Below are 13223 nucleotides of genomic sequence, written 5' to 3'. Positions count from 1 at the left end.
CCTGGAAGCCATTAGAGAAAGCCAAGAGCCCCCAAAGACATGCCAGTGAGGAATGATATGGGAGTAGAAGTTCAGGAGAGAGGATTGAGAAAAACAGGGCTTCCTCTCTTTGTCCCTGGCACAAGCAAGCGCAGAGCCCAGCACAGGTAGGTCATTGGCCTCTGGGCAGCCAAGTGCTCATTAGCAGAAAATCCACTTTAGTCAAGGACAGGAGAGTAAACACAGGCAGGGCCACTAACACAGCATCTCTGCCCTTTGAGGCCTCGGAGATTAGTGTTCCTGCAGGAGACAGCCTGGCAGAGGCCTCTGCCTCTCCAAAACCACAGCAGACCAATACAAAGAGGAGAAGGCAGAAGGGAGGGTGGGCACCCAGAAACAAATATGGCCTGAAAGATGGCAGTGGACACCAGGGCAGTGTTTACACCTGAGAGGAACTGCCCCTGAATAGCAGAGAAGAAGGAAGTCAAGCACCCAGCACTTGGCCCCACATGGTGGGCATTACACAAGTGCTTATGGAAGGAAGAACATCAGGGAGGGGTGAAGGAAGGGAGGAAGGAAAGGAGAGAGAAAGAAAGAGAAAGGGAGGAAAGGAAGGAGGAAGGAAGAAAGGAAGGAAGGGAGGGAGGGAGGAGGAAAGGAGGGAGAGGGGGGAAAGAAAGGAAGTAGGGGGAAGGAAAGAAGGAAGAAAGGAAAGAAGAAAGGAAAGGAGGGAGGGGGAAGAAAGGAAAGGAGGGGGAAGGAAGGAGGGAGGGAGGAAAGAAGGAAAGGGAGGAAGGAAGGAAGGGAGGGAGGAAGGAAGGAGGGAGGTAGGAAGGAGGGAGAAGGAAAGGAAGGAGGTAGGGGAAAGAAGGGAGGTGGGAGGGAGGAAGGAAGGAAGGGAGGAAGGAGGAAGGAGGGGGGGGAAGAAGGTAAGTAGGGGGAAGGAAGGAAGGAAGGAAGGGAGGGAGGGAGAGAGAGAGGGAGGGAGGAAAGAAGGAAAGGGAGAAAGGGAGGGAGGGGGAAGGAAGGGAGAGAGGAAAGGAGTAAAGATACAAACAATTCAGGACTCATTAACTGTCAAATGTCATCTTAACAAGACAGATTGGCAGGAGGGGAGAGGTAGACGCAGGAAAACGTCACTAGCTCTCAGCAATCGAGTGGAGAATGGTTCTGCTCCTCCCACTCTGTCTTGATTGCTGAATTATCCCCGATCATTCTTTCCTGAGGATCTATCTCCTTTAGAGAACAAGGAATGCCAAGACTGAGGCTCGTGATGGGACCCATGGATCTGTGACTGGGCTAAGATGGAGAACAGTGACCTGGCCACGGAAGTTCCAGTTCAGAGCTGCTGCCTGGAGTTCTTGCTCAATCTCCCCTCATTGTGCCCGGCCCCTCCTTCCATGGAGTAGAACAGACACCTGCCATCCCCCGGGGGTGTCTGAGCCTAAAGGATCCCAGAGTCAGCCTACAGTGTCCCCAGGGAAGTTGGGACTCAAGGCTGGCCGTCCCTTGGGTGCCCTGACCACTGCCCATCTGTATGTTGCTTCTGGAAACCCTTCAAGCTGGTGCCTGGCCCTGGCAGGAGAAGCATCAGTGAGAGCAGTCTCCTTTGCCTTTTTCTTCCTTCTTCCTCTGCTTCTCAGGGGAGTCCTTGGCCTGGTGCTGTGTGGCCCACCTGTTCCCTCCCCCTCCCTCCCCCTACACCTTCTCAGGCCACGTGAGTCCCTCATTTCCCTGTAGAGTAATCCAGCTCTTCCTTGGGTAATGTGTCTCTGGCTCCTCCACATTAAGGCCTGTCCTGGTGTCCCAGGAATCTCTGTTCCCTCTCTCTTTAACCTGAGCTGGGACCACAGTGGGGATGGGCACCGATCCCGACAACACTAATGCCTTCTTATTCCTCCCTCCTTTCTGCCTTCATCAAGGAAGCTTCCACCTTCATCTACGACTGTCTCTATAGCCAGTGATTCCTCTGGCCTTGACTGGTCCACACAAGCCCCTCCATCTTGAGCCTCAGGCTCCATCACCTGCTAATTTTTGACCAGAGCTCACCTCTCAGCATCTCCAGGGAAGGGCCCAAGAACTCCAGGCCCTCTTCATCCCTGGCTACCTGCCCCTTCCCTGTCCTATGGCAACAGCCAGAGCTGGACAGTGAGCTCACCCCCTGAAGCCACTGAAAGCATGTCTTGGCAATCCTTTGCATTTTCCTTTCATTTCTCTGTCTGATTTTGCTCTCTCACTCTGGCTGTTTGGCCAGGGTTCCTTCACTCGATGAAATCTGATCTGGGCTGGTACATAAAATCTGAGATGAAGACTTCTACTATGTCACAGGAACATTGTGCCAGAGGGCTTGCCCTCCCATGCAGGCTAGGCCTTGTGCTTCTTTAACATTCCCAAGATTTGGAGCACCCTCTCAATTAGGGTAGGTCACAGACCCTCAGCACTTACTAGATGGTCTTTGTGACTTAGAAAACAAGGTCAGGCCCTGGTGGCCAGCTTTCTGGCCAGCTTAGCAAGGCTGGGTCTTGGATAAGGGCAATCTTAGGGCATCACTGGCCACATCCTTAAAGCCTTTCCAAGACTGCCAGACCTCGGGCATCACCCATCAAACATCACCTTTAAAACCCAGACTGCCACTTTTGGGCCTTGGAGGAGAATTTTGAAAGAAGACTCTATGGAGAAATCCTGCAAATCCAGCCTCTGGGAAAAGGCCCTGTGTAAGCAGAAGCATAAGATTTCAGAGACCAGAGGTGGCACGGTGTGATGGAGAGTTGCTGGGCCTGGAGCCAGGAAGACTTGGGTGAGGCGGCTGAGTGGTGCAGTGGATAGAGAGATTAGACTTAAGGAAGACCTGAGTTCAAATCCTCCCTCAGACACTTCCTATTGCTGCCACCCTGGGCAAGACCCCCTTTCTCAGCCTCAGTTTCTCAACCATGAAATGGGCATAATAAAAGCACCTACCTCCCAGGGCTGATGTGAGAACCAAATGAGATAATATTTATAAAGTGCTTTGCAAGCCTTAAAATGCTATGAAAAAGGGAGCTACCATTCTACAGGAATACTCCCTTTTACATTGTGGGCAAATCACTTCAAGTCTCTGAGCCTCTCTCTTTATATATAATAAGGGGGTTGGACTAGATGGCCTCTGATGTCCCTCCAGATCTAGAACTATGGCCCTATGACCCCAGGTCATTTCACCTTCAGGGGCCGAAGTTTCCTCATCTAGTCATGGTCTCCAAGGTCTCTTACAATTCTGAAGGATTTTTATATGCCAAGTATCCATATAGAAGTGTGTGTGTGTGTGTGTGTGTGTGTGTGTATACACACCCCACAAGGGGGACATTTCCCTACAAGCCTTCACCACCATACTTTCTTTTATTCAGGCCACTGGAGAAAAGATTCATGCAACATATGCTTGCCCTTTTCCAGCACCCCTTCTTCTTTCCCTCTCTGGCAGGATTTTCAGCTCCCTGTCTCCAGTCCCTCTTCTCTGTTTTCCCTATGGAACACAGCCCTGCAGAGACCCCACAATGACCCAGAACACAGCACTCAGGCTGAGGGCTGAAGGCCCTTCCAGGAGCTGCCAGGACTCCATTACCGCAGGATTCCCGGGCTGGGGAAAGGGATTGAATTAAGTCCTTCCCCTTCAACTGAGAGTGGGCTGAAAATCTTCAGGTGCTCAGTCCCTGCAAGGAAGCCAGCTGATTCCCTTGAGAATCTTCCTCTTTCTGCCCTCAGAGGAGTGTTCAGCTCTATAGCTACAGTCTTATGAGCCCAGTATCCCTGCACCAAATAGAAAAGCTCTTTTGAAACTCAAGGCTGCTTCCCTCCCAACCTCTTCCTTTCTCTCTCTGGGTTAGGCTTTTCATTTTTAAGGGTGCCCAGCCATGGTCAACCCAAGGAGAGGCCAGGATGCTCCTGGCACACACAGGTTCTTAAATGACACCTGATTGGAGTGTATGCTCCCTCTTGGCCTGCCTAGAGAAGCCCTGGAGACTCAGGCCCCACCAACTGTTTGACAGTCCCAAGGCTTGCTGGCTCCTTCATCCCCAAAGGATGGGGGTCCAATTGTGCTACCATGTCAGACCATCTGGCTGTGGAAACCAAGGCATCTTGCAGGATGGCAGGCCTTAATCTAGCTGCTCGCTGAATTATTCAGAGATGGCATTAACTTATAAATGAGTGTGTTTGACTGATTTTGTGGTTGGTGGACAGATAAATCCTAATGAAAGACAGCTACAAGATTTTAAATTATTAATTAGGCTACCACTTAACAAAGCCTATTTGGCACTCTATTTCCTTGCTTAACAAGACAAAAAACTTTAGGTTAAGCCTCTAAATGAGCCTAGAGGCTGTTGATTCGCATTCTATTTTGCAGAGCTCTAAAAATGAAATCCATAGTTTCTGACTTTAAACAGGCTCCCTTTGGTGGCACCGAACCCTGTACCTTCCTATCCTTCCTTCCTGAAGGTTGCTGGGTGACTTCCCTGCTTCGCTTCTCCGTTCTTTGCATCTCTGACCAGATCATTGCTTTTTATATCCCCAGCACCGCTAGGCTAAGCCAGGGGATGGAAACCAGGGCAGCTGCGGCGGTGTGCAGCCCCAGCATCGTCAGCAGCTCTAACCCGCCTGGGCTGCTGGGCTGCCTCTGCCTTCTGACAGTGGGGGTGGTTTGGGAGCCTCGTCTACCCTAGGCTGGGGGTGGGGGAGGGGGGATCTATCTTTCCCCCTGATTGGAAAAGCTAAGCCCCCGGCACCACGGGCTTGTTTGGACTATTAAGCTGAGCTTGAGTGACGGGGAGATCAAAGAGATAAAGCTGCCAGCCCAAGGCCCCCTTCCCGTCCCTCCCCTCCCCACCCAACCCGCAGCCACTATCCCCAAATAACCAATGGAGTACATGCCCTTCTACTTCCCTTCAGGTTTAAAGCAGGTCACTACCCAGTCAGAGCAAGCTTCCTCAGTGGGACCCCTTTCATTATGGGAATGGTTCTGGATGCTCCACTGGGTTTCAGGGCTGTCTACACTGCCTTCCCTACCCCCAACGCTCCCCAAACTCTTCTCCAGCACATTCTATCCAATCCCAGCCTTGGATAGGTTAAAAATAATGGCATCTCCCATTGGTACAGTGCTCTATGGTTACAAGGAGAGGCAGTGTGGTGTAATGAATAGGTATGTGCTAGACTTAGAAATATCTAGGCTGGAATCTTCCTCTGATACTTACTAATTGGCTGACCATGGGCAAAACACTTGATGTCTCCAGGCCTAGGGCAAAATTCTTTTTTCTTTAAATCTTTTGTTAGAAACCCAACATTGGTGGCTAAGCCTAGTTTTAAATTCACTCATGTTAATGCATGGCCATTGACAAAGGCTACCTTGCTATAGTGGATGGATAGCTGCTGGCTTTGCAGTCATGGGTTCCTGACACATGCTGGCTGGATGTCCTTGGCCAAGTCATTGCCAATGCACTTCAGTGTGCCCCAGGCCACTAAGCCTCTAAGAGCTACAGAAAGCTGACCCATTTGTATCCTTGGAGTTTCTCTACTGAGAGTTCCCTTACACAGATCCTGACCCACAACAGCAACAACACCAACGTCGTTATTATAGAGGCTGGGTCTCTGGAGAGTCCCACAATGTAAATCGCAGGTCCTTTATATACGACTGCAAAGGACATTCTCAAATTTGACACAACCACCCTGTGACACATGTGAGTATCAGTATTGCCATTTTATGGGTGAGGAAACTGAGGCTGACCGGTAAAGCTGTCTGCCTAATATGAGGTCACACGACCAGCAGACAGAAGAAGCCCAGACTTAACCCGGTTCTTCTCACTCCAAGCCTTCGATGCTTTCCATAATACCCGTTTTTTGCTTTCTGGAGACCTGGTATAGACACCTGTTAAGAATCAGTAAGTTATAGGGTGCCTGTTACTGTTGATGAATATCCACTCAGGCCTTTTTGGCTTGGTCTCTGCTAGAACATCCACCCCTTTCTGGAAGCAGGACGTTCTCTCTTTATGTTGACTCTCAGCTCTAGGTTTCCATAGTTTCTGGGGTGTGGGGGTGATGCCAGGATCCACCCCAGTGCTCTGAGCTAGATTTTGCAGAGGCAACCAAGTCCTCTAGTTAGAAGGTAGAGAAATGCTGGCAAAAATGATACCTTTCAAGACAATATCCCTCCTGTGGTATCAAGGACTGCCACCTAATTCATGGGCTTTTCTATTTCCAGAGTGAAAAGAGAGTTAACCTTGGTATCAGAGGGCCTGAGTTCAAGTCCCAAATCCCAAATCCCAAATCAAGTGCTCAAATCACTTGCCTTCTCTGAGCTCCAGCTTCCTCATTCCTAGAATGGGGATATTCATACTGAGACTACCTACCTTTCACAGTTGTTAAGAAATTGCCATTTGTAACCCTTACAGTGACATATAACATAAATTTATTATTGACCATCCCATAAGTAAGCCAAGATGGAAACCTCTCAAATAACTAAGGGGACCAATGGCCCATACTCCAAATCAAGCTATGCAAAGAAGGAAAATAGGCCAGTCCAAGCACATGGGACTGCCCAGCCTTTAGCAACCAGTTCTTGAGAGGTGTTGGTGTGTCCCTCCCCCAGGAGAAGCTCCCAGAAGGGGCTGGTCCCCAGTCAGGAGCCAGGCTTCTGTCTTGCCTGGAGACAAGAGGTAAGAGAAAAATGCAATACAAAGGAGTACATGATTTATCTTTATGCACCTAAGCCATATAAATACAGCATGTGGGCTGTTTTCAATGGTTCATTTTTAACTGTGAGCTGTCAAAAGGCCCATAACTGAAAAGGAAGTGATATCTGTCAGTTCATCTCTACTACTGCTACCACCAGAAACCTTCAGACCTAGACATGGAATTCTCTGGGAAGGAGAACCAAAGGATTTTTTATTCTGCCAGCTGCAGCCCCAGACTTCTGGGGCATGAGCCTATCATTCTGCATAGTCTGTTAGAAAGAATGCCTGAAATCAAAGGCCATGGGGCCAACGTTCTGGGTCTACTGTTTGCTAACCGTGTGACCTTAGACAAATCACTCAGCCATTCACGGCCTCAGTTCTCTCATCTGCAAAATGGGACTGCTAATATTTGCACTCACAACCTCACAGGGCCCGAGAGAAGTTACAAAGTAAACCTCAAAGGGCTGCATAAATTCGAGTCGTGGTTAGCCTGAAACAAACTGATCTGGGAGCCTCCATCAGCTATCCTGATAGAATGGAGGAAAGAGAAGGGAATTCTGGGACAAGGGGACAGAGCCTGGCCCAGGGAACTGAGACTATTCAAACCACAGCACTTAATCATATCCCCTGGGCTTTTAATCACTGACCCACGTGGAGGACAATAGCAGGGATCTAGAAAAAGTAACAGAGAAGTTTGGTTCCTATTCTGGAGAGCCAAGACAATTCCATTGAACCCCCTAGTGGCCCAGAGACAGGCAAAGACCACATCACCAAAAAGAGCCTTCAGTTTTCCCAAACTGGTCTTGATTTTTTTTTTCTCCCCACATGCCCCTGGTCCTTCTTTAAGAGGATCAGTCTCCCCCCGCCCCAAATCTGCTCCTATCCCCGCATCCCAGGGCCTCTTCCCCCAACCAGAGTTCTCCTTCCTGATCCTGCTGTGAGGTCACAATCCTATGCTTACGACATCACAGTCTGTTGCCATGGAAACAAGGGCGGATTAAGGCAGGATCCTGCGAGCTCAGGGATCAGGCCCCTCTCTCGCTACCTGAGCCTCCCGATTCAGCCTTTGTCCCAGAGGACCCGGGATGGATCTGGCGGGCGCCTGGGCCTGCCGGCTTGCTGGAGGGGGTTGGGGAGCGGGGTGCAGGGATGATGCTGAGAACGCGGGAGCCGGAGACGGCTCGGGGGTGGTCCCAGCAGAGCTCATCAGCACCCCGAGACCCGGGCAGGGGCGGCACGAATCGCTAGCCCAGGCAGTGGGTGGTCGGCCCCCGATTCGGGAGGCGCTGTCTCTGCTCCCCGGGGCCCGGGAGACAGCGCCCCGCTCCCGCGTGACGGCCGCCCAGGAGCGCCAGAGCCACGTGGGGGCGCGGTGGGACTTCCCCAGAAGCGGCGCCAACTTTGCCGCGCCTCTCCGGGCTCCTGAACCTGGCTGCCGGGGAGCCAGAGAGGCGGCCCGGGGCTCCGGACGCCTTCTGCAGGCAAGAGACCTGCGGCCAGCTCCCGGCTGCCCTCCCTGGCCAGCTTCCGCCTGTTTTCCCTAACCAGCTCCCGCGCTCTCCGTTCCATCAATTGCCACACCCCAGCCCTTCCCTGGCCTCGAGTCGGGGCACACACCCTCAGCTCGGTCCTGCCGGGGCCGGCTCCCGGCTGCAGCAAAGTTTGAGGGGCAAGAGGGACCGCGCAGTCACTACCCCTTCACCGCTTAGCTCGGGCCGACTCTGCTGGTTTCCCCCGGAGAATAAAGTAGAATGGGGATAAGGAGAGGAGGCCAAAGACTGGGCAAACGGCGTGGGGCAGAGGCAGGGGTGGGCGGGCCGGGCAGACTCCGGAGAAACCTTCAGAGGCTCAGTTTAGAGGGGCAGCATCTGCTGTACCCGAGCCAGGGTCCGAGCACAGCCTCCTGGGGTAAGCTGCTGCGGCTCCCAGTGCGGGAAGACCCAGTCTACAAGGGCAGAACTTTGCGGGAATGAAAAGCTCCTCCGCGCCAACCTATCCGATTCACTGTGGGTCCTGCCCCACTTCGGGCAGCCAGCCCTCAGGAACCCACTGACTCCGCGATCAGTAGCTCGGAGGACCAACCTCCCTGGGCACTGGCCCTGGCTAGCCCTGGGGCTATTCTCCTTGTAAGTTCCAGAGGCAGCCAGTGCCAGCGCCTCCTCCATTCAGCATTACCTCGACCTACCTCACTGCCCCTCGCCGGCGTCCGCCCGCAGCAAGCCCAATCCAGCGCGGCGGAGGCAGCGGCGGCGCCCAAGTTCCCCCTGCGGCTCAAACTCACCTTTCGCGAGCATCTTGGCCGCGGGGCCGCCGCTCTGTCAGAGGCCGGAGATGGGGCGGTCCCACGCGGGGTCCAGCTTCAAATCCCTGGGTGTGAGCTGCAGCTAATCCGAGGGCGCGGAGCTGGGGGCGCCCCGGCGACCTGCTCCTGCCCAGCGCCCCGGTTCCGCAGGGGCATCCTGAGTCCCAGCCCCGCGCCGCCGCCGCCGCCGCCGCTTCTGCTGCCGAGGGGATAGCGGCCCCGCGGCCAAGTGCTGCGGCAGCGCGGCACTGCCCTGCCCTGCCCTACCCTGCCCTGCCCTGTCCCGGCCCAGAGGAGGGGCGGCCGCTCGCGCTCGGCGCGGCGAGTCAGCTGGAGGGGCTTTGGGGCGGGCTGGGAGCTGCTCCTGCCCAGGAACCGGCGGTGGCGGCGACGACGGCGTTCTCTTACTCTCTCGCTTCTCCCGCGCCTCTGCTGGCTGGAGCACTTTGGCGGCGGTTTTGAGGGGAGAAGCCGCCCCCCTGGCCGGTGGGCCACGGCCCCCTCCCTCCCCGCCCCCTCGGGCTGCTGCTGCAAATGGGCGCTTGCCCCGGAGCGCGCTGCTCGCAGGAAAGCGCCCGCCGAGCGTTTGCAGGACACGGAGGAGCCGCGGAACGGGGCGCCTCCCTTCCTCCCCCCGCCTCCCCCACCTCTCCTTCACTCCCCTCCCTTTTCTCCCTCCCTTTTCTCCCTCCCTCCACTCCCGCCTTCTCCTCTCCGCTCCCCGCCCCCGCTCACGGAGCGCCTCCCATACAAAATTTATGAAAGTGCGCTCTGCTCGCGGTGCCCAAGCGCCGTCCTATTCCCTGGGCAGCTGCGCTCAGCCGCTCGGCGCCTCCCAAGGTGTTTCTGCCCCACCCGCCCCGATAGCCACGCCGTGTCCTCGGGGCTTGGGGCCACCTCCCCAGCTGGCCCCGTCGTCCTCTCACTCCAGTAGCCTTGACCCTGACCGCCCTCTCCCTGCCCTGGCCCCTCTCTGACCCTTCGCCCCTCCTCCCCAGGGACTTCAAAGGCGCTAGGATAGCACAGCCTTTACGAGCTGGCCCCTCAGTTTTGGAGGTCATGGGGAGAAAGGGGCTGGGAACCGTGACCTGCACATTCCGCAGACAGTGGGGGATGGGGGAGGCGGGGGGGGGGGGGAGGAGAACCCAACCCCTTCTGCCCCCCCACCCAATCCAAAGCCTATACAAGTCCAGGTCCCCTACCCTCCAGGAAGCTCAGCCCTGGAGCTAACCCGCTGGGGTCCCTACTTCCTCTGCTCCCCCTTTCTCTTCATTCCCGGGGGGTGGGGGGAGGATTCTCTCAGACGTGGTCTCTTATATGGACGTCAGCAGGTGCAGATCTTTTCCAGGACCACTATATCTCCTCCTACACGCACATTGACACACTCAAGCCCCAGCCTGGAGAGTCTCCTAAATGGGCGAAGTGGTTGATATCGCCGGGGCAGAAGGAACCTTTGCAGTCCAGTAGAGGCATTTGGGGAGGAGACCCAAGCCCAGAAGGTCCTGGGGAGGAGCGTGTGAAGAGAGGCCACTAGTCAGAACCCAGCTCATCAGCCCCATTTGAGCCTGGGGGAGGGGCACTCCTTTCTGGAGCTGGGTGCGGTGGTAAGACCATTCGGCTGTTACATTGGCACTTGGGGTCTTGTGTACTAAGCGAAAGGTTTTCTCCCTAAAGCCTAGAGAAGGGACTGGAGAGAGACACAGGAGGGTGTGGGCTGAGTAAAGCGAGAGCACGCTGGGGCGTATGGTGAAGCCCGTGGGAGAAGGAGCCTGGGAGTCCTCAGAGTCAGGTTCTGTTCCAGTCTCCACGTGTGTGACCTTGGCCAAGTCATTTGTCGCCCCATCCCACCCCATTAACCCTCTTTCTCTGTAAAATGAAAGGTTTGAATTCGATGACCTATAAACTCCCAGCTCTGACAGTCTACGGTTCTGGAGTGTCGGGTTGGGAAGCTGCCCCCCTCCACTGGAGGATGTGGGGTAGGGAGTTAAGAGCTTGGGCACAGATAGGGAGGGAGATGAGGACTATAGCATGGGACGGGGCGGAGCGGGGCGGGGACTGACGACTGAGGGGCTTTCAAAAGCTGCCCGGTGTGGAAACTAGATTCTAGGTGGGTTTATTCTAGCAGCATTCCGCAGCAGCTCTCCAACCCATTCCCTAGTCAGCCCGGGTTTCAGATCCTTCGTATGCGGTGGAGTGAAAAGAGGAAGTTTAGGGGTAAGGAAAGCCTCCCAGGTCGAAGCCGGAGAATGGGCTTCCTCAGCTCCCGATCCGGGAACCCAGGCCGGCCCAGGAGAGGAAAGAGGGACATGAGAACCAATTATTCGGGTTCTCTCTGGGTCAGCTCAGAGCCGGCCTGGTTTGGACAGCTCCCTACATCCTCCCGGCAGCTATAGGAGGGGGTGCGGTCAGTGGGTACACAAACTCCTCCCTGGCAAAGGCAGCTGCTGGGTCCTCACTGGCTTTTGTTGGAGAGCGTGGGGGCCCGAGTTATTTTGGTCCCCACGCAGGCTGGGAGCGGCTGTGGAGTCCGGGCCCGGACAGGGACGGGGGAGGCACGGAGGCGGGCGTTGTGGTGTATGATGCGGGAGAGCTAGTTAAGCCGTCCCCGACGTACTGCAATTACTCAGGACAGTGAGTAATTCGGCCCAAGAAGCCCCCTCCCGGAGATGAACTGAGTGTATGGGGCGGGGCAAAGGGGGGCGATGGGTGAGATCTGCTGGCGGCGGAGACCTGGAGTCCGAAGGGTGGAGAGGCACCCTGTAGGCTCCAGCTGGGAAAGATTCTGGGGTCCCCATCACCGCTTCTCGACCTGAGCTGAGAGCAACCGATCTCCATCTCGCTCGGGTTCAGGGATCGCCAGGGTTCTCACGTGCTTCTGACCAGTTGTAGAGACAAGTGAGGGTGAAGTGACTGACAAGGCAGTCCAGGAGTCGGAACTTCATTTCTGCCTGGTCTCTGGCCAGCGGCTTTGAGGCCACGGGGTCACTCTTTGGGAATAAGGAAAAGCGGGTGGGCGGCGGGAGATGCGCACAGGGACATTTCCCAGAGGGATCCAAATCCCAGGCCGGAATCGGCCCCTTTGAGATGCCTTAGCACCTGCATCTGATGCCAGGGACAGGCCTCGATTTTGAGACAGGAGCCAGGCCCAGAGACAAGTTTCCACCTGGACTTCGGCCCACGGCCAGGGCCCTCAGGACGGCATCTACCTGTAATAGGAGCCTGGGCTTTGAATGTGACGTCCTGCGGAGTTGGGGGAGCTAGGGGAGAGGGGAGACGCAGACCCACAGAGTAGGTCCTGGTTGAAAGAAAGCGGAAAGGACAAGGGTTTAGGCTCTTGCCCTGGGTAGGAAGGCGTTTTGCCATCTATGACTGTGCAGAGAACCTGGTTAGAGAAAAGGCAGGTGAGAGGAGCACATTAGTGGGAGTGAGAGATAACCGGCAGACGGACAGCCCATGTGTTCTCACTGGAATCCATGCAATAAGAAATCGAGAGAGAGAGACACAACAGCAAAGCAGCCGAGTGAGCAATGATCTTTGATTCCAAGGAAGCCTCGGTTCTAAGCCTTGGTTCAAATCCTGCTTCCGACACCCACCGGTTGTGTGGCCTGAGGCCAGTGATCTAACATTCCTGAGCCGCCATTTATTTCTGCATTTGAAAAATAGAATGCCACCGTGTAATGCCCACCTCCCAGGGTGGTTGGGAGGACTGACAGTGTCTGCCCATCCTGGTATCTCCTTGGTATCTATCTTGCATATCGTATATGTCCATGTTGTTCCCCTCCGCCTCACCAATTGAAAGGCAAGCTTCTTGAGGAGAGGGCTTTCCCCCCTTTTGCTTTCTATCCCCAGCACTCAGCACAGTGCTGGACACTCAGTAAGCGGTTAATAGGTGCTGCTGGTTGGTTGATTATCGGGGAAATTCCCCAGCTCCTTGAGAGGAGCCTTTGGAGGAGAAGAGAGCACGGACACACAAGATGAGAGGCCATGGAGGAGTGCAGTCTGCCCTATTGGAGTCGCTGATATCACAGCGGATTCATCGAAGGGTGACTGAGTCAGGCTAGGCAGAGGAGGGCTGGGCCCCTTTACCTCGTTTCCCGCCCTGCGGCCGGCTTGCTCCTAGTCCTCCCAAGCCTGAGCTTTTTTTCGCTGCCTCCGGGACCGGGCCTAGACCCAGTCTCTTGTTTTCCCTTCTCTCTAGCACCTTAATTAGGGGTTTCTAAGCAGAGAGGGCCTCCGGGGGAGCCTGA

General features: G+C 55.0%; 1 protein-coding gene across 1 annotated transcript in view; it reads right to left on the bottom strand.

Moving 5' to 3' along the window:
- Positions 1-9191, bottom strand: part of RTN4RL1 (reticulon 4 receptor like 1) — a 127641-nt gene extending 118450 nt beyond the window's left edge. Inside the window, exon 1 of the mRNA XM_036765977.1 lies at positions 8956-9191. Coding sequence (XP_036621872.1) covers positions 8956-8968 — 13 coding nt within the window. The 5' untranslated portion in view covers positions 8969-9191. The remainder of the gene's footprint in view (positions 1-8955) is intronic.
- Between the last annotated feature and the right edge of the window lie 4032 nt (positions 9192-13223).

This window comes from Trichosurus vulpecula, chromosome 7 (genome assembly GCF_011100635.1).
Source record: "Trichosurus vulpecula isolate mTriVul1 chromosome 7, mTriVul1.pri, whole genome shotgun sequence".
NCBI classification, from domain to species: domain Eukaryota; kingdom Metazoa; phylum Chordata; class Mammalia; order Diprotodontia; family Phalangeridae; genus Trichosurus; species Trichosurus vulpecula.
This window is presented reverse-complemented; position numbering and strand designations above follow the sequence as displayed.